This window comes from Falco peregrinus, chromosome 6, assembly GCF_023634155.1.
Source record: "Falco peregrinus isolate bFalPer1 chromosome 6, bFalPer1.pri, whole genome shotgun sequence".
Taxonomy (NCBI): Eukaryota; Metazoa; Chordata; class Aves; order Falconiformes; family Falconidae; genus Falco; species Falco peregrinus.
In genome coordinates this window covers 69,431,389-69,451,419 of record NC_073726.1, presented here as the reverse complement: position 1 = coordinate 69,451,419, position 20,031 = coordinate 69,431,389, and the positions used below count along the sequence as shown (strand labels likewise).

The following is a 20,031-nucleotide window of genomic DNA, read 5'->3' as shown; positions in this document are numbered from 1 at the left end:
CCGAGTTGGTGGTTTGACAAGATGGATTATTGTCATCTTGTGTCTATAGTCCAGGATGCCGACAACAACATCCTTATATCCTACATCTCAGCCTTCAGGTGATTAGAGAGTTGTGGTCACCTCTGATCCCAGCCAGGTTTATAGTAATCATTCAATGTAGAAATGTTTGGGAACACAAGGCTCAGGCAACGACTCCTCTAAGCTAGCGTCCACTGTCAGATGCTTCAAAGAAAGGAATTAGAGTTTATGGGGCCTGGAAGAGCATTTAACCAGCTGCAGCTGGAAGACTGTCCAGGAGCAGGAGGCCTGATACCTTCTAAAACAGCTAGAACAAATGTCATAAACTGTGCATCAGATTTTTATCCATATAAATGTCTAATCCTTTCTGCATTCTACTGTGTTCTTGGTCTCCACTATTTATGTGCTGTTAGAAAAAAGTAAGTTTCACCTACATCAGATGTTTTATTTCAGTTTCATTGAAAACCTCGTATTATGTGGAAGTATGCACAGGAATGCCTGGTTTACTTCTCTGTACTTCCAAGTTTATATACTTCTGTCATGTTGGTTTTTATTACTCTTCAGTCTAACCAAGGATGCGTAATTTTTTCAGTCTCTCCACACCTCTAAGAATTCTCATCACCTTTTCCTGCTAAATATTTGTAGCAGAGTGATTGGAAATGAACACATGATACTTATTTTTAAGACCAGAGTCCCAGAGAACCACTCATCTTTCCACCAGAGAGATCCAGCACATCCCCACTGCCAGCTGCCACCTCTTCACCCAAAGCAAGGGGAGCAACAGAAGAAGCAGGGCTGATTACATTGGACCCGTTCACACTGCAAAATTCATGACTACTGGAGGAGGTGTGTGCTTCTGTCCCCTGCCAGGCAGTGTCAGCTGTGGTAACACAAACGCATAGGCATTAACCTGCTCCCTGCTAGGAAACAAAGTCTCCCACTCATTCCTTAGAAAACTTAAAGCTACTAATTTCTGAGGGACTTGCAGGGTGGGTAGATAGGCTTACTGCAGTTCTCCAAAGATAGCTCAGAAATAACCTGGGAGGATCCCAGATGAAGGCTGGGTGTCTTCTTACATCTGTCTGGTTTGGGAGATGAAGTGTAAACAGTGGCACATTAACTTAGATTAATTACAGGCTGCTGGTATTTTGCTTTCATGTAGCGCGCTCTGGGAACATAACACCACTGATAATTAAATAGCGCCTTCCATCAAAAGGCTCCAAACCACCCAGCAAACCGGCCAAGCTGTTAAGGTAGAGTTGCTGGAGCAGCACATGGCGGCAGCTTCACAGGGTGTAGGAACACAGCACGCTTGTTTAGGAAATGAAAAATTTCTACGGAAACTACAGAAGGAATTATCATGTTTTACATTATGTACTGCACAGTAAAACCTGGGAACAACTGCATCAGTGCCAGGAGACCTTCATTGGTCAGACAAAGTTTTATATCCCATGAGACAGATTGTTTCTCCTGTGACACGGCACCCTTTTTCTTTTTTTCCAGGAACATTGGCTCAGTAATGGCTGAGGAATAATAATGATAAAAAAGTTATCTCCTGCTTTGTTTTCTTCAGCTATGGGGTTTCTTTGCAAATTTCCTACACAGGACGTGAGTAACGTGCAGGTTTTATTTGGGAGATGACACGACTCAGGTAAGCATGGGTAAGAAAACACAGAAGAGGAGATAGATGCCAACAGAGGAGAGCTCACAGCAGTGGGGCTAACCTGTGTTACCACATCCCCCGCTTCCCCATCTCTTTCCATGCACACCACTACCCGTCGGTTATGTGAGATTTTGTGCCGGGGTCAGTAGCATAGCATGCAGTGTCAGTACTGGGGAGGCGGGTAATCAAACCTGCACCCTCCTTCTCACATGCCACATCCCAGCTGGGTTAGCACATGCTCTTGCCCTGTTCGTTTCCTTTTCTGTTCCTGCTTTTTCCAGTCTTGAGGCTGCTTTTCCCTTTTTGGCCCCCCATTTCCTCACCCCCTTGCAGCCAATGCCCACCAGCAGCAGGGAAGGTCTTGGTTACTCCAGCTGGCATGGCTGGATGAATTGCTGCTGTAAGGCCGGGCTGCTCCCCAAAACTGCAGCCCTGAGATCATCTGTTCTCTCAAAGGCACCAAAATGAGAGTCCCATGCAGAAGCCAAAGGGAGAGCAGGGTCTGCCAGGATCTAGCCACTGCTTTACATTCACACTTGCAACAGGGAGCAGCACTGGTGGAGAGGTGCATGTTTTCTCCTGCGCAGCACATCCCCTGACACTATCTCACGTCCCTCTGCAGAAGGGACTGGGAACCTGCAGTTCAGGAACTCAGTATCTCTGCCCTTTATCTGCTGATAAGATCAGCTGCCGTGCAGTCGCAGCATATAGTGACTGGGGACACTAATGTACTGAAATGCAGACCAAATTGCTCTTGTACTCCCAGTTTCACTCTCAGAAATTCCAGCTTGAGCATTAGCAGCGTTACTGATGGGCAAAACCACAGGCTGTCCTTGCGAGCAGAGTGTTACCGCTCGGGGGTTTCACACAACCTGCCCTCTGTGCAGGCACAGGGACCAATTCAGTGAGTTTCACTTTCCGCAGCTGGATCCAAGGCAAGGCCACAGATGCTCTTCGAAAAGCAGACACTCAGGCTGCAACCTGCCCAAGGATACTAGAGGGCCAAAGTGCCTGGCCAGGAGGTGATCCATAGTGATAACGGGCACAGGGAGAAGGGATTTAAGAGTAGAGAAGGAAGGGAGCAAACTGAGCAACACTTATTTCTGAATGGTTAATTACATGTTATTATGGTTTAGTTAATAACCTGAGGTGGACTAGAGAGAGACACACGCTCCCACCCAGTGCCTCCTCACCTAACAGAGGTATCTTTCTGGCATATTGTGCAGACAGCCTTTACTTTTCACATAACGGCTGAATAAAAGACACAAATACTCAGTCTGTGCCACAGCATGTGGTACAGCAGCTGGAGCACGTGGCTGTGGGACAGCTATTTCTGAATTCTGCCTAACCCTGCCAGAAAAAAACCTTTCCCCAAGCCCTGACATCCCGTCACTGAAATCAGGTAATCCCAGCTACAGAAGCTGCACCAACTCCTCAGGGCTGAGGTGGGGGTATTGATGGAGGGGAAGAGGGAAGGAACGGACCACTTTGTGGATGTAAAGCACCAAGGAACAAAGTACAGGAAAGCCAAGGAGATTCAAAGCTACCAAACTTCATCAACAGTATCTGCTAGAATTGTTCACTTATCTACCACCTTCCTAGGAACTGCTGGACAGCTGAAAAAGCAGGATCAGACACAGAGCCCAGAGGGAAGCTAAGGAAAAGTAATTCCCACCTGCCCTCTCAATGTTCCTGTGTTACAGAGAGCAGAAACTCGACCTGGGCAGGTTCAAATGCAAACTGCAATCATCTGCACTCTGCTGCTCACAGCCACCAGCACCCAGGTGAAGCCCATGAAGGAACGGAGGCACTCAGGCTTACCAGAGGTCATAGAGCCTGGGTTAACACCAGAAATCCCAGTGCCCAGCCCTCACGCTCACAACTGAATCCTCTTAGAGAAACCTGGAAGATTTTATTGTCATTAGGCTGAAGCGCACATCTCAAAGCTCTAGGATCCCTCGGTGCAGACCATGACCCCAGCGTGCCAGGAGCTCTCTGCTGGCAAAGCGGTATGGCTTTGGTCTGCAATGTGTGCCTTGCACCACAGTAATATTCAGATGCCCCAGTGTGCTACGTGCTATAAACCACAAGACAAATCATTTGCACCATCATTATCTCCCTAGATAAATATAAAACCTTATACTGAAGAGTTTTCTTATCTTCTTTTTTAGTAAAACAGCCATATAGTGACACTGGCATTCCTTTCACTTATAGTGGCATAATGAAGAAGATAGAAAAATGTATTCAGCAGCCAGAGATGTGACTGATGTATACTAGATGTGCAGGCAGGTGATCCTGGTGAGCTCACGTAGAATGAGCAAGGGTTTCCACCTACCCATTTGCCTCCGTAAGTCCCTGTGAGTCTCCGCTAGGTTTGTGTCACCAATACGGCTACACTTGCCCTGTTGCTGTCACTTGCACATGGCAGAGACTACAGTGAGCTCAGGTGTGCCTCCTGCTGCACCCACCCCTCGGCATTCCATGCTGTGGGAATACCTTCCCTTCCTGTGAAATCACTCCCACTGCACTAGCAGAAACAGCAGAGGAAGACAAGCCAAAAGCAGGAGTAGAAATTAAAAAATGTAAGTCTTCTTTAGTCACCAAGTTGCATCTGCTCCTGACACATTTCTTGGGGGTATACATTTCTGTCCCAACACAAGTGAAAGCCCAAGGGCTCCAGTTGTCAGCAGGCTGCCAGTGCTGGAGTTCTTTCTGATATATTTAGAGCATGCAGCATCACACCAACTCCTCTACTCATTAAGCCATGATATTTGAGCTATGATTTTTTTTTTCTTTTTTTAAGGTGACCTATCTGAAGAAGCTCTCAGATCGTAAATCTGGCTGCTGAACCACAAAAATATGGTTGCCCCAACATCATTTTGTTGCTGCAGTTAGCCTGGCTTTTTAGAGAGTAGGTTCTATGTCTGTCTTGCAAGGACAAGCTCCTGATCAAGACTAAAATTCTGGGTGAGACAACTGACCAATGCATCTGACCCAAGGCTGAAAATAAAAGCTGGCTTCCCACCTTAGTTTCCAAGTAAACTCCACCAAATGACGCAGCACCCCATACTGCATTTCACAGGCAGTGCAGATATATTTAGCCTGGTACGCTCCTCCCAAAGCACAGCACGGGGCACAACTGGCTGAACAGAACCCAGGGAAGAATACAGGCAAATGAACCGGGCCAACCACCCTCTCCTATTCAGTAGCATGGCTCTTGTTTGTTTTCCTTTAAACAAAGCAAGTAAACAAACAAAACCACCACCAACAAAAAAAACCAAACAAGGAAACTTTGCAAGAAGAGTTTTATTTTCAAGTCAGGCAGCAAACCCAGAAGCTGTAATTAGGTTCTGGAAATTAGGAGTTTAATTTATTTTTGTTGTCAGATATTCTTTGTATTTCCATCCCAGTGCCAGATGGGAATATAGGCGACAAGAACAACATCTACCCTACCTCCTCAGGCTTATTGTCAGAGAAAATGGTAAAGCACCACACGAGCATCTCGGACATGTGAACACGCTGTGACTCACCTTCCATAGATGTGAAACTGGAGGCCAATAAGCCACTTTAACAGCAATATTTGGGTGCCTGAAGAAGCACACTGGTTGCTTTTGGTATCTAGAAAAGTGTCTGAGGGAGAAGAATTTCAGCAGTGTATAGCCAGCTAACTTGCGAATGACTTAGCAGCCATCTCCCTGGATAGATGCTTCCAGGGGTCACCCCAGGGCTGTGGGAGGGCTGGAAAGCAAGCTTAGCATTAGGAAGCCTAGGTTTTGCCCTGAGGGCCCTGGCAAGTGATCTCCTTCTCAGCCTCCATCAAATCAGATAACAAATAAAACAAATTATGGTGATCAGAACAATAAAAGGCAGTGGCTGCTCAGAAGCATCCACCAACCTGTTGGGTTTTGGCACCAGCACATGGCATGTGGTGATGATGCTCGTCCACCTAGAAAGCTACAGAGGGGGCTCTCTGCCTTCTCCAGAAGAGCTCCCAGCTGCAGCTCAGGAGCACAGGCCATCCTCTTGGCTTCCATGCTGGACAATCTCCTGGCCTCAAATCAAAAAAGTTGCACACCAAAGTCTCAGTTGTAAAGGACTTTCTTTTCTTCTCAAATCAGGAAAATTATCCATTACATACTAGAAATGAAACAAGAGATCAAGGCAAAACCTAATGACAAGGTTGTGTGAACAGGAGTATCCTATCAAGAGCCCTAGCCTGCAGCTTTTCCTAACATGGCTGGTTTTAGTTCAAGCCCTTGGGAACCTTTCACTCCCTAGGATGAACTTTCAGTTCTGAGCTGGAGTAAGCAGAGTGTGATTCATTAGGGAGACCTCAATGCAAAACACAAAGCAATTGCTCTTATCATTTTCCTCATCCCCAAATGGGAGGTAAGGTGGGGCCAGGGAAGGTCTGTAGCCATGAAAAGACTTTAATGTCTGAGTAGCACTACAAGCATGAAGACTTTTGATTTCTCAGAGTTGCACTGCACTTTGTCCTCTCCTGTGACATTTTAGGAGGTTGAGTGGAGTAGCTGTTTCCTCCTAGATTTCCCAATCTTTTGTTCCTTTCCCCTAGAGAGAGCTCTCCTGAGGCTTCCTTTCCATGCCCTTCCCTCAGCCAAGAAGGGCCAAGCACAGCTTTTTGCTCCCAGCACACGTTATCGCTGCCCCATGCCAGCCAGCTGAGAGAGGAGACTATTATTTAAAGAGGTGCAGAAAGGAACTGGGATATGATCATAATCACTGACCCTCGGGCACCCTAAAGCACAGGACCACAATGTGCCGAGACGTGAATAACCCTCCTCCCACGGGAAAGCTGGGCACTGCCACCATGTGTGACCACGATCCAAGAGCTAACCAGGTTTAGAAACCCCTGCACATCAGTGTCCTGTTTCACAGTCCTGCAACCACAGAGATGAATAACAGTTTATAGCATAAAGCTTGAGGAAACCTCTTCTTCTTATCAGATTTTTAAGAGAGCAACATAAGATTTTTCTCTAATTTGAGAAAAAAACCTGTTTATAAAAACTCCTGCACGTAATTCCTATGCTGTAGGTTGCTTGTGTACATATTGCTGACAATATCTGCTACCTGAAGACACAAGAGTGACAGGCGTAGCTTCTTATCCCCGACTGGGTGAATGCAATTCCTAGAACAAAATTTATGATGCAAATATTTGAAATTGAGATGTCAAAATGCAGGTGCCTTCAATAGCATGGAAGACTCTTCAAACACAAACACCACGCTTCCTCTAAATATTGGCTAATGCTAGCCAAAGAGTTTAAAATACTCGCCTAGCTCATCCTTGTTCCAGTGACACAATGTTTGCAACAGTCCCGCCAATGCTGTACACAAGGGAGGTTTCTGTGAGAACCAGTCTTTTCTCCTTCAATAATATGTCTCCTGCTCATTTAGATTAATTGATTTCACACACAGTTGTTTATGTGTGTGGCCTCCCTTGATTTTCTGAGCTCTCTTCGCTCCAAACAAAACAGCTTGGGATGTAGATGGAGCCAACTGCATTTTGGAAGAGAGGAGATAACACCTCAAAGCCAAACAGAAAAGGAGATTTCTTGTTTCAGAGACTTTTCTCTGAATTATGCTTTGAGGCAGCTTGACAAAAGCGTGCTTCTGGGGCACACCATAAAACTCCTTCAGAGACACACTGCGCAGAGCCTGGCAGGAAAAAGTTCCCCACAATGGTGGGAAGGGGAAAAAGTAACTTCTGAGCAGAAAGATATATGGCAATCTGTGAGATTGCAAACAATAGATGACCAAGAAGCTGTCTCAAATGTTAAAACATCCTGATTTCATATGAGAGCTTGTAGCTAGACTGAGAGTGCACCAGAGTCCTCATCTGTGCATGGAATATGTATCAGGCAGCTGTGCAGTGCACTACCAAATGCTGGTTCAAAAGGAAAATTTATCTTGGGAAAGAAATCTGGATATTAATTTGAAACCACGACGCAGAGCAAGAAAGATTAACTGCCCTCAGCCTCTCCAGACCAGCCATGTGGACACACCATGGATTCAATCTGCAGTGAATTACAAGTAATCACACACAAAGTATTGAAGTAGCTGGCCAGCAAAACCAGTGGAAATATACTTTTGTGGATCTGGTCAGAGAATGGAATCTCTGTTCCCCAAGAAGGGCTGGGATTTCAACATTTGCCTGCATCCCAAATAAAGATGAAAGGTCAAAGTATTAGACTATTTCATGCCATGAACAATTCCAAATACTTTTGATTTGAAAATGCGGGGGTTGTGGTGGTGGTGGTGGTGAACTCAAGACATTATTGATAGAAACAAAACATTCAAAATGTTTTACCAGCATTTTCTCTGCCTACCAGCACCACTGGGCCCCAGACCTTGGGAACAAAAATCCAGGTTGATGCAAATGCTGGACCCACCATCAGTGAAGGAAGAGTTGGGTCTGTGAACTACTACAGGAGCTTGACCCCTACAGACTGATGGGCCCTGATGTTACCCACCCAAGGGTGTTAAGAGAGCTGGCTGATGTCATTGCAAGGCCACTCTTCATAATCTTTGAGAAGTGGAGATTGGGGGATGTCCCGGAAGACTGGAAGAAGGCTGATGTCAACCCCCTCTGCAAGAGGGCTTAAAGGAGGGTCCAGGAAATTATAGGCCCATCAGTCCTACCTCAGTCCTTAGCAAAGTTATGGAACGAATCCTCCTGGGGGCTATCACAAGTCAAATGAAGCACATGACTGGGGAAAGCCAGCACAGATTCACCAAGAACCAATCGAGCTTGACAAACCTGATCGCCTTCTACAACAAAGTAACCTGCTCGGTTGATGTGGGGCAAGCAGTGGACATTATCTACCTGGATTTCTCCAAGGCTTTCAGTATGGTTTCCCACAGCCTCCTTCTAGAGAAGTTGATGTATTATGTTCTAGCCGAGGGATCTGTGCCCTGGGCGGGGACCTGGCCAGCAGACTGCACCCATAGCGGGGTGGCAAATAGCTTCTTCTCAAACTGGCAACCTGTCACAAGTGGGGTCCCCCAGGGATTGATATTGGGCCCAACGCTGAGTAATATCTTCATAATGAAGATATATCTGGATGATGGGATCAAGAGTACCCTGATGAAATTTCCTGATGATACCAAATGGAGTAGGGAAATGGTCACTTTGGAAGGGAGAGCCACCCTGCAGGTAGACCTGGATAGGCTGGAAGAGTGGGCTAACAAGAACCTTATGAAGTTCAATAAGGACAAGTATAAGGTCTTGCACCTGGGAAAACATAATCCAGGAGTGCAGCATAGGCTGAGACCTACCCAGCTGGGGAGAAGCCCTGTGGAAAGGGACCTAGGGGTCCTGGTAGACAAGAAGCTCAACAGGAGTGAACAGTGTGCTGTTGCAGCAAAGCAAGCCAAGGGGAGGCTGGGTTGCATCAACAAGGGCATCACCAGCAGAGATAAAGAAGTCATTATCCCGCTCTACTCAGCGCTTTTCAGGCCATACCTGGAATACTGTGTTCAGTTTTGGTCCCCCTATGCCAAAAAAGATGTGGACAAGCTAGAGAGGGTCCAGAGGAGGGCCACAAAGATGATCATAGGACTGAGACGCCTGCTGTGTGAGGAAAGGCTGAGAGAGCCAGGTTTGTTCAGCCTTGATACAAGAAGGTTTAGGGGAGACCTTATCACCATGTTCCAGTACTTAAAGGGCAGCTACTACGAAGATGGAGACTCCATTTTTACAGGGACGCACAAGGAAAAGATGAGGGGTAATGAGTACAAGTTAATCTTGGGGAGATTCTGATTGGACACAAGAAGAGGAAAATTTTTCGCAATGAGAACACTTAGTCATTGGAATAATCTTCCCAGGTTGATTCCCCAACATTGGACACTTTTAAGATTCAGCTGGACAGGGCGCTGGGCCATCTTGTCTAGACCATGCTTTTGCCAAGAAAGGTTGGATCAGATGATCCTTCCCAAACCTGGTATTCTATGATTCTATGAAAATGAAATGTTGATCCAAAATGACAGACTTGAGGATGTTGTCCTGGAATTTACACTCTTGTTTCAGGTTTCAACTTAAAATGACACTAAAGTCTGAATGTCAATTGGAAACAGAAATCATTAGGTTTTGAAACATCACTATGGAAATGTAAGTTTTTCTTCTGAAAATTTCAATTTAGACCAAACTATGTTTTCTTATGGAAGACTTTATTTTACCAGCTCTATGTTTTTTTGTTTTGCTGCCTAAGGATTGAGCACTTGCTCCAAGCATATGTGTGTTTGCAATGGGCATATCCACACTGGGGATACACCAGAGATTCCTTATACAAATCCAGGAATTTGGAATACCTGCACCCAGATTTGTTTAGGAACCTGTAATACTACAGAGCAATTAGAAATTTTAATTTAGGGGATAAGGTCCACAGTTTCAGATTAGTGGACAAAATGAAACCCACTCTACACACAGATGAGGAGCAGGGTCTGAGGATACTCCTAGATACCCTCCAAAGCAGAATCACTTCATCATCATCCAAGATTACAGACTCTTTCCAAAGGCTGGCTTTGCAAAACCTTGGAAAGGAAAAGGAAAATGGGCCTCTGGAAACATAAAATTACCTTTAACCACTTGTTACTTATTTAATATTAATTCTTTGCAAAAAAAGACAAACAAAAGCCTAATTTGAGCTCCAGGAATCCACACAATTTCTGAAGACATCTTTAGGCAGATATACGATTACCAGCAACTTCTGCCCTGTGCAGAAATAACCAGCTAGAGCTTTCTGTGGAAGAGGGGACAACGAGAGAAAGCAGTATATCCCAAATGTGGGGTTGGAAACGTTGACAGAAAAGGCAGCTACACCACTAACAACTACTGCTTCAGACACATGGGACAATGGCTATGAGCATGCAAGTCCATGCAGCCCAAAAACTGCACAGCAAGTCAATTTATGGCAACTAGTCACAGATGCAGGACCTCAGACTGCAAGTCATCAGGATGATCTGAAAGATCCAATCAGCACAATGCTGAGGTACACTGAAAGAAAGCCCTACCAAGGAAGGAGTGACAGGATCAAGTGCTGAATTTGACATGATGATGTTGGTATTAAAAGCCAAAGGCTCCTGCACATTCAGGCAGAGGAGCCACAGGGGTAAGTAAAATGCATTTAGGTGGAGTCACAACTGTGACTGAGCAGAGCAGCAACATCTGTCTGAAACCCAAACGGGAAACAGATCGCGTTCAAGTGACTCCGTGGCTTTCAACATCAGACCAGCACCTGCTAGACTGATGGACCTTCTGGATGGCAATCCATAACTTGGAAATGGGTGTTGCTTTTGACCTTTTTCATCCCCAGGCTGAGTTTATAAAGCTGTGCCCACCCCATGGCAGCCTCTGATGCCTGTCCCAAGATGTGAACAAGCCACAATTTCCACAGAGCTGCATCCTCCCCCATCCCTGGCCCAACTCCAGCATACCCTGCAGGCCAGCAGCACACACATGTCCTCTTGCACACGGGTCTGCCAGATAATCCTTCCCTGGCTATTGACAAAGGTTTTGGGCTCTGTGAAGATCACCACCTCTTCTACCAGAAGGAAGAATGAGTTACCAGATCAGCTGGGAAATAAGAGGATAACTGTCCCTGTTGCCTCAGGGAGGTGCAGAAATTGGTATAGGTGACAGGCAAGGCTGTCCCTGCTGGTTCAGAGGCATGCTATGACAGTCACCTCCCAGCTGCTCAGCTTGGGATCAACTGCATGAAGCACAAGGTTTGCCAACTCAGATCTCACACAGGTTTACCACAAGTGGCAATGAACTGACAGACTAATTAGACCTTACCTCTAATGTATTCAAAATACATTTCCCAGTTCAGCCCTGTCCATAAGCTAAAGTTAGGCTTAGCTAACACAAACTGACTCTGTCTAAACAGAACGACTCTCCCTATTGCTTGTAGCTTGGTTTTATGCTTGACTTAGAAGTGTTACCTGGCATTTATAAGTAAGGCATGGTCCAGACTATCAAGTTTACCCCATAAAATTTTGTTAGGTCATGGAACGACAAGAAAATGTCATAACCCCCCCCCAACACATCAGTGAACACTGCTGTGCTGACAAAGATGCCCATGTGGACACAGCCATGCCTGCAGGAGCTGTTGCTGCCTGCATTCACTGTCTTTGGAAAGATGTCACAGCTATGTGGGCAGAAGAGCCTGGCACTGCCCAGCCATGCTGGCACTACTCTACCATAGACATGACCTAACACAAGCAGCCAAATTCAGACAGAGATTGGTAGGAGTAGATTGTTCCCAGTGTGCCACTCTGACCTAAATGGCACCGTTTTCTCAGAAGATACAGAAGTTTTACATGCCTCATGGACAAAAAGTTTGGCTATTATGTGCAATGGGATTTTAAGCCACTGGAGTGCAACTGTTGTGCAGAAATACACTCTTAGATCATCTCAGCACGCTATGAAAAGCAGCAGCTCTTAAGCCTTTCAGGATTGCGCCGTCTCCTCGGAAAACGGCAGAGATGCTGAAAGAGCCTGAGCAGCTACAGTAAAAACTGAACATAAACAGTGCTGCACTTACCAGGCTTACCCAGCTGAAAACTTTCTTGCCGTTAATAAAAAATTAATAGATGTTCATTTTGTACCTTGGCAAAACTCCCAAACAGCTTGTTAAGAATAGGTGGAAATGGGGAATAGTTATAAAAACAGAAAATAAATTGGGACAGGTAATTGGTCATAATTCACTGGAGCACTCACTCCACTCTACCTGTATGGCAGGCTGCGAAATCTCCACAGGTGGAATAACAGCTGCAGCCACTTGCAAGGCTGCAGATGTCGGTGAGAAATCTGGTTTGTACACACCACGCGCTGGAGCGAGAGCTGACATTTTGGCCCCAAACCAGAAGCTTCCACTACAGCATGTAGAGTAATGGGGCTACCCCATGAGTATCTGCATCATCTCAAAACAAGATTATAAAGCTCCAGTTAGTCTTCAAAGATGCAAATCCGGGCAGAATCAACAGTGATGACAGCCACAAGATACTCCAAACCTTCCCAGCTGTGACACAGAAATGATAACGGCAAAATATTTACTAAACCAAACCCTGACATTCTGCCAGGACCAATATTTAGAGTAATTATTAACAAACCTGGGCCACAGAATATAATAGACCTCTAGAATTGCTCTGTCTGTAAAAAGAGGAAGAAAAAAAGGATCTTCATTTTCTTTTGTACAGTATCAATTTTTTATGATTAGAGACAACTTTGCAGTACTTAGGAACACCTCAGAGAGTAATAAACCTGACAGTCACAAAATTATTTTTTCTGAAAAATGTTCCATTAACGAAGACATATTTGGGCTCATATGTTTCTCTTGCCATTCTTTGATGCATAACAAAGCTCAAAAACATTTTCACAGCAAAGCAAGGGAGATTCTCATTTAATTTGCTTTACAATTCCAATTTGCCCATAACAGAGGTGCTACAATGCTTCAGGACTCAGTGAAAAAATGATATCACACCAGTCAAGAAGCTTAACAGAGAACAACTGGAAAAGGAAGATAAATTTAGGGAGACCACTGAAGTACTAGTACTGATACAACTTTTGTTAACCCTCAGCCCTGAATGATGAAAAAAACAATCCAAAATACGTGTACCATCCAACCACTTCAGTTTCCTTCATCTCCAACTGAGATGGGAGAGTTTACAGAAAAAATGTTTTCCCCAAACCCTTCAAATAAACTAAGACTTGAACTTCACATATATACACACAGAGAGAGATCTATATGTATATATATATAAAGATAGGAATTTGTTCTCCTTTCCCTAAGAGAAAAACTATAAAACCCTTAGAGCCTTTCTCATGAGCTATCGAAAACCACAAATTAAACTAAACCAAGAACTCTTTTTTCAAATCCCTGCACACAACAGTGCCATGAGCTCTCCGGCCACAACCAATTCCCACTCTAGGAAGACTCACTCCCATCTGAGGATCCTTGCTAGAGACCTACATCATGCATTATTTGATCTCATTTTGTTTTGCCTAATTCTGCTCCAGATCCCAAGATGAAGGTTTGAAAAACGGGCTAGTCATTTTGAGTAATCAAGTCCAGACTACTTAAGCCTGCCCAAGCATCAGAAACAGCTGAACTCTGGAAAAAAATCGGGATCTCTGACAGCATTTCAAGTCGGATACCCCAAATCACTAGTCATTGCTGAAAACCCTGGCCTTCATTACCTTTCCTCTGAATATGAGAGTATTAAACACAAGGCCACCGGGTTAGCTCAAAGAGTGACAGAGGCGGCCAGGATTCAAACCCTCTCTCTCATGTGGTAGACCACAGCATTAGCTACACAACAAGCAGGCATGCCTGGAAAAACAGAGATCAGTTAGGGGGGTCTCTTGTGGGGTTATGCAGGACACGAATGGTTTGATCCTGACAGTTTTATTTAGATGGAGAAGGCTGCCAGGTTGGGCCATATTTACTGTCCCGAATGCTGAAATTCTAAAGAAAGCAAATTCTGTCCAGCCTGATAGGAACAGTAGCACTCCCTCTCCCCTGCTTCTCCCACTCTCCAGCTCCTCTGAAGCTGAGGGGCACATCACTGTTGCCAAACAAACCGGGACAAAAGCCAGCTCGGAGAAGCACAGCTCTGAACAAAGTGAAATGAGGAAGACTCCTCCACAGGGAAGCACCTACCAACCCCACCGCTGGGGTCCTGCTGGGGGCAAAAAGAGGCATCATCCCTTTAGAGATGGCCAGGGAGCTCCTCAGCATGCCTGGTCTCCCTTTGGGAGCAACCACAGCCAGAAGGAAAACAGCTGTGGTCTGTAGCGGGACAAGGGGAGATTTCCTGTAGCCCACTGCAGAGTAAATACTCATGGCAATCTGGGGTGAGAGAACAAGGGACCCTCCAGTCCCGAGGGCTGCACAACCAGATTTAAAAATAAAACCTACAAGCGGGGAGAACTGGCTTGCCTGGGACCTCGAAAGAGCCAGCGTCCACCCAAGAGAGGGAGCGAGCGGCAAACCACCAGGCCGCGGCAGCCAGGAAACACTGCAGCAGGAGCCAGACCCACAGCTCAGCCACAAGAGAACAGGTCGGCTTAGGATGGATGAAGCCGGCTGGGGAGTTAAATTTAGACAGGTAAACATACCGAGGGGAAGAGATGGGGTTCACACAGCCCTCACCATCTGCCACTGCCAGGGCCTGGGGAGGACCCTCCAAAAAAAACCGCTTGGGGGGCTGTTGCCGTGAGCTGGGGCACCCCAGCATAGGGCCATCGGGGGCAAGCAGGTGGGGGAGCGCCTGAGGGCATGGGTGTTTTTCCCCATCATTTGCTCCAAGCACCTCTCTGCCAGGCACCATCCCTGGGAAGGGGGAAAGTGTGCAGGACATGCAGCCTGAGGAGAACCACAGTCCCTGGCAGGCACAGTGCAATGGGGTCTGTGCAAAGGAAAAGTACCAGGGAAAACCCAACCAGAAACATGGGGGCCACAGCACTGGTGTAGCCATTTGTTGGCAGAGCCCTGCTGAGCCCCCTTTCTGAGGGAAAAAGGGGTAAAAGAAGAGGCTTGGCAATCACTCGTGACACTTGATGCAAGAACAAGGAGATAAAGTCTTGCGAACTCAGCCAAACTCTAACCTGAGTTGTCTAGACCCCAAGAACTGGAGGGAACACACATCACTCCTTTCCCCATGCTACCTGCAGCCCTGCTGCAAGCCATCAAACCCCACTGCCCATTTGCAGCGCACAAGGGCAAATGAAGGATCCACAAATACGAACAGCCTGCCATCTGCAACGGGCTCCACTTGCAAAGCTCTTTCATGGAGAGAGGCCGTGCAATTACAAGGCACACGAGAGCATCCCTACTTTGTGCAAACAGCTGTGCTGAAAAGCAACAATCTGCTTGCAGTGACCCCATTGCTCTACCTCATACAGAGCAGGGGAAGGCTTGCGTAAGCTTTATCAAGGCCTAAGCCAACGCTTGGAAGGGGGTGGTGGATCACAGGGTCTGGTCTCATCTGTAATTCTGTCCATACGGGCTCAGCCAGTTATCCCTGCAGTGAGCCCAAGAACTTGCACTCCAGTAAAGTGTCTTTTCCAAAAAGACATTCAGTCTTTATTTGAAGATTCTAAGAGCAGGGGAAGCTAATGTTTTCTTTGGTTGTTTGTTCCAATGGTTAATCACCCTGCTGTTAAAAATGTTGCCTGTTTCGAACGTGAATACATACTGCTTAAACGCCCAGCCACACATTCAAGTTCTCTTGAATTAGAAAGCTCTCCAAGCACCAGTTATCCTCAGTGCCGCAGAAAGCATTCAGGTATCACACCACACTACCTCTTGATTTTCTTTCTGAAATGCTACCTATGTCCACATTCCTCAAGTCTCCCACTAGAAAAGGGCTTTTTCCAGTCTGGGAGAAATTCCCATGACTCTGCTCTGCACTGCCTTCAATTTTAATGAAGTCTGTATGCCTTTTTCCAGCGAGCAAAGGTCCCTTTCTGTGCAAAATCATGGACTGCTCTGTCTTACATGACAACATGCCTTGGCTATCTGCATCCTGATTTAAAAAGTACTGTGTTTACAAGTCTCTCTGAAACGCTTATTGTGTGTGTGTCCAATTAATTTGGAAATGATGAAATGGTTTTCACTCGAACTTTGATCAGCCATTAGAGAAAAGATCTTACGGATAGAAACAATTTATATTCATTCAAATAAGCAATCATGCAGTTTTCAGAAAATAACTGCTTTCCCTGTGCGCCTTGAAATCCAAACCCAACAACTTCAGGACAAAAGACTCAAGATCTGAAGCAGTTCAGAAACAGAGGCGCCTACTGGGCTAGAGAAAGGAACAAAGAGCAATAAAGGTGACTGCACTGATATATTCATGTTTTTACATTTCACAGTATTTGGTCTCTTCCTAAAAGTCCAAGCTCCTGGAGACTTCACTATACAAGAATGTGAATTTTTCTTGAAGAAGGTGTGTTTCTGGTCTTTGCAGAATAAGTCTGGAAAACACAATTGGGACATACTTTACTACCTGAAAAAAACATAGGACCCCCCCAACTTTTTAGACCCAATTCATTCAAAACTTCCATTGTTTTCAACTGAGGTAATGAATTCAGGCACATTGGGAGGGAAGGGGTTGAGAGAAAAGATTTCTCAGGGCTTGGAGCCTGCAGCCACAGTTTCAGCTTCAGCTTTCCCTAAACAAAGGTTAGTCACATATGGAAGGACATTGTCACTGTATGTGCACGAGACAGGGGAAAGGACACACGGGCTGCTTACAGCTACTGAGAAGAGAGGTTTGCTAATACTGAAGGCACAGAAGGAGCTAGGGAGGGGGTCCTTTCCCAAAGGGAGGAATCTCAGACACTCCCAGGCACAGAAATGTGCGACGGAGCCTGGGAGCAGAGGAAACCCACGGCTGGAATGGGGCCAGCTCACCTCCCCAGCTCTGCCTCCTACCCTGCACTGGCAGTTCAACCTTATGCTTTTCTCTTCACATACTTGGCTAATTTCTTTAAAGGAGGAGGGAAAAAAACCTGAGTACTTGGGCTAGCTTCACTGCCACATGTGGCAACTTATCCCATACATTGGATGCTTGGGGTAAAAAAAAATTCCACCCAAATTCCTGGAGTGCCCAACCTTCACCTTGGATAAACCCAGGTGTCCATGCATAGGACAGTGGTTTAAGAGGAGTCTGTCTCTCCTGCCAACTTTGAGAAAGCCCGCTTTATTCTCTTTTGGGACGAAGAGCATGTACCCCACTTGGTTCCGCATTTACAACAGCATCTGTGCGTGTGACAGAAGACAGGCATCTGCAGGTGAAACCCACCACCACCAGAAAAGCGGTTCCTTCAGCTCATGTGCCGATGCCTAGCAGCGAATGTGTCAAGGAAGGGCAAGAGCAGGTTTACACCTGAGTGTTGGTGCCCCCCTGCAGAGCTCCCACCTGCAGGGGAAGGCATGGGAGACATTACAGATACGCATGTACCAGGCAGGCTCTGAAGGGGCAGACGGACAAAGGTGAGTGCAAAGGAAGGTGATACCCTGTGTGCCCATTATACGTGTGTACCTGAGGCTGGGTGGACACAAAAGCTCACATAAAGGGTAACAGCAAAGAGCCCACAACATGTAGGCAGGCAAGGAGGCATTGGTGTAAAAGACCGTCCGTGTGTGCGGGTGATGTGTGGTAGAGCAGGTTATATTGACAACATGCAGGTGCACGAGGAGCATGATGCGCGTGCACATGGCTATAAAGAACATGAAACAAGAACAGAAATGCCGGTACGTGCGTGAGAAACAGCTCTGTCACAAAAAAAAGAAACCAACCCCCAAGATGAACAGGTGAGTACATGGGTGCAGGCAGCAGAGCAAGGGTGATGCTGATCACGTGCTGGAGTGCAGGCAGGAAAGCATTAAGAGGCAGGTAAATCACCCAGATGTTCTTTTCCTCTGCCATGGGATGCTCATCCAGTGGCAGAGGAAAAGTACAAAAAACATGGGGCAATGAATTACGTCACATGATATGAAAATCTGTTTGGGGAAGTTATTTTACCCATACCACTACGGGAAGTATTGCACCATAATTCCCAGGAAAAAACAAGTTTCATAAAACAGCATGTTTGTTACGGACATAACAGGGATGTTTGTGCCCTGGTACTGTGAGACCATACACACCATTGCTATATGTTGGTGTTTCCACACACACAAGCACCTTCTCCCACACCGCATGCCATGGCCTGTGACAGCACGTGCTGCCAAACTGCGGGCACATGGGTGACGAGGATGGCATGGGCCAGGGTTTGCATGCTCTCAGGAAAGCCGCTGTGCTCACGGTTAAGGAAAGGGCCCTCATCCGACAGTAACATCCCTCCGCTCAGAGTAACGTCCATCTCACCGCAGTAACATCTGTTTTGCCAAACTCTTGTCTGTCATGCTTGAGGAACATCTGTTTTACCAGTACAATGTCTGCCACCCCTGAGGATCGTCCCCTGCACCCCAGCAATGTCTCTCATGCCAGACTGCGGCGCCTCATGCCCCAGCAGCATCTCTCCCGCCAGAGCCGGTCTCTCCCACCGCGGTAACAGTACCAAGGCCACCCCGGGGCCACCGCGCGACAGACCCCTGCCCCGTGCTACGGTCCCCCCCTCCGCTGCTGCGCGGCGTGGAGGGCTCACCCGGGCACTGCTGCCCGGCGGCGGCCCCCCGACGGGCCCTCTCCCCGGTCCGGGCCGCCCGCCGCGGGGGCTCCGCGCAGCCCGCACCGACCGGTCCCCGCAGCCCCTGCCCCGCCCGGCTCCGACCGGCGGCCGTAACGGGCCGGGGGCGCCCCCGGGCTGCGCTGCCGGTGGTCGGCGGCGAAAGGCGGCCGCGTCTCCCGGGCTGGGAGAAAGCAGCGACCCCCCGGCACCGCCCGCGCCACCTCCCGCCCCCTCGGGGGCCGCCCCGGGAGGCGCCCGGCGTCGGGACGGGCCCCGGGCATCCGCGCCGCCCGGCACGGGGAAACACCTCCCGCCCCCCGGCCTCCTCCCCCCGCTGCCACCGCCCTCCCCGCCGCCGCGGGCCGGGGCCGCCTCCTACCTGCATCTCACGGGCGCCGCGTCCCCGGGCGGCGGCGGCGGCAGGTGAGCGGGCGCCCGCGGCGGGCACGGGGCTCCGCGCCCCCCTCCGCGGCGTCGCGGCGGCCGGAGACCGCGAGGGGACGCACCTGCCCCGGGGGCCGCGGCCCCGTCGCCGCGCCGGGCCGAGCCCCCCGCCGGCAGCGAGAGGGGAGTGGGGGGAGGCTGCCGGCGCTGCGCTCCCCGTCACCGCGGCGGCGCTGGGCTCCGGGAGCGGCAGCACCGAGAGCGACTCCCGGCCGAAGTTGGCGGCGGCGGCGAGTGCCGGGCCCGGGAGGTGCCGGCGGATCCCGGGGGCTCCGGCCGCCTCCGCCCCGCCTCCCCCCGCCCCGCGCCCGCCCCCCGCGCCCTGCGCCCGCCCCGCCGCGGGCGCCGCCGCCGCCGGCGGGATGGGGCTCGCTCGAGGGGGCGCGGCGGCCTCCCCCGCCGGGGCGGCCCCGGGATGGCGCGGGGGAGGGGCTGGCCCCGGGGGCGAGGTACGGGCCCGCTGCCGTCGGGGGGTGGTGGTGTCCGTGCCGGCGGGTGGGGAGGGCGACGCGAGGGAAACGCCGCGGCCCTGTGCGGTGGAGGGGACCGGGCTGTCTCCCTCCCGCCCCCCTGCCGCCCGCCGGCACAGCCCCCGCAGGGACGCTCGGGCACTCGGGGGTCGCTCCCGGCGCACCTCCGCGGTGTCCCCTCCCCGGCTGCCGGGCCCCGCCGTCTGCGAGCGCCCAGCCCGCGCCGCCCGGTGCCGCGGGCA

General features: G+C 48.7%; 1 protein-coding gene across 1 annotated transcript in view; it reads right to left on the bottom strand.

Annotated features, from left to right (window-relative positions):
• Positions 1-19,577, bottom strand: part of WNT5B (Wnt family member 5B) — a 76,402-nt gene extending 56,825 nt beyond the window's left edge. Inside the window, exon 1 of the mRNA XM_055808286.1 lies at positions 19,255-19,577. Within this exon, the coding sequence (XP_055664261.1) occupies positions 19,255-19,260 (6 nt within the window). The 5' untranslated portion in view covers positions 19,261-19,577. The remainder of the gene's footprint in view (positions 1-19,254) is intronic.
• Positions 19,578-20,031: the final 454 nt, after the last annotated feature.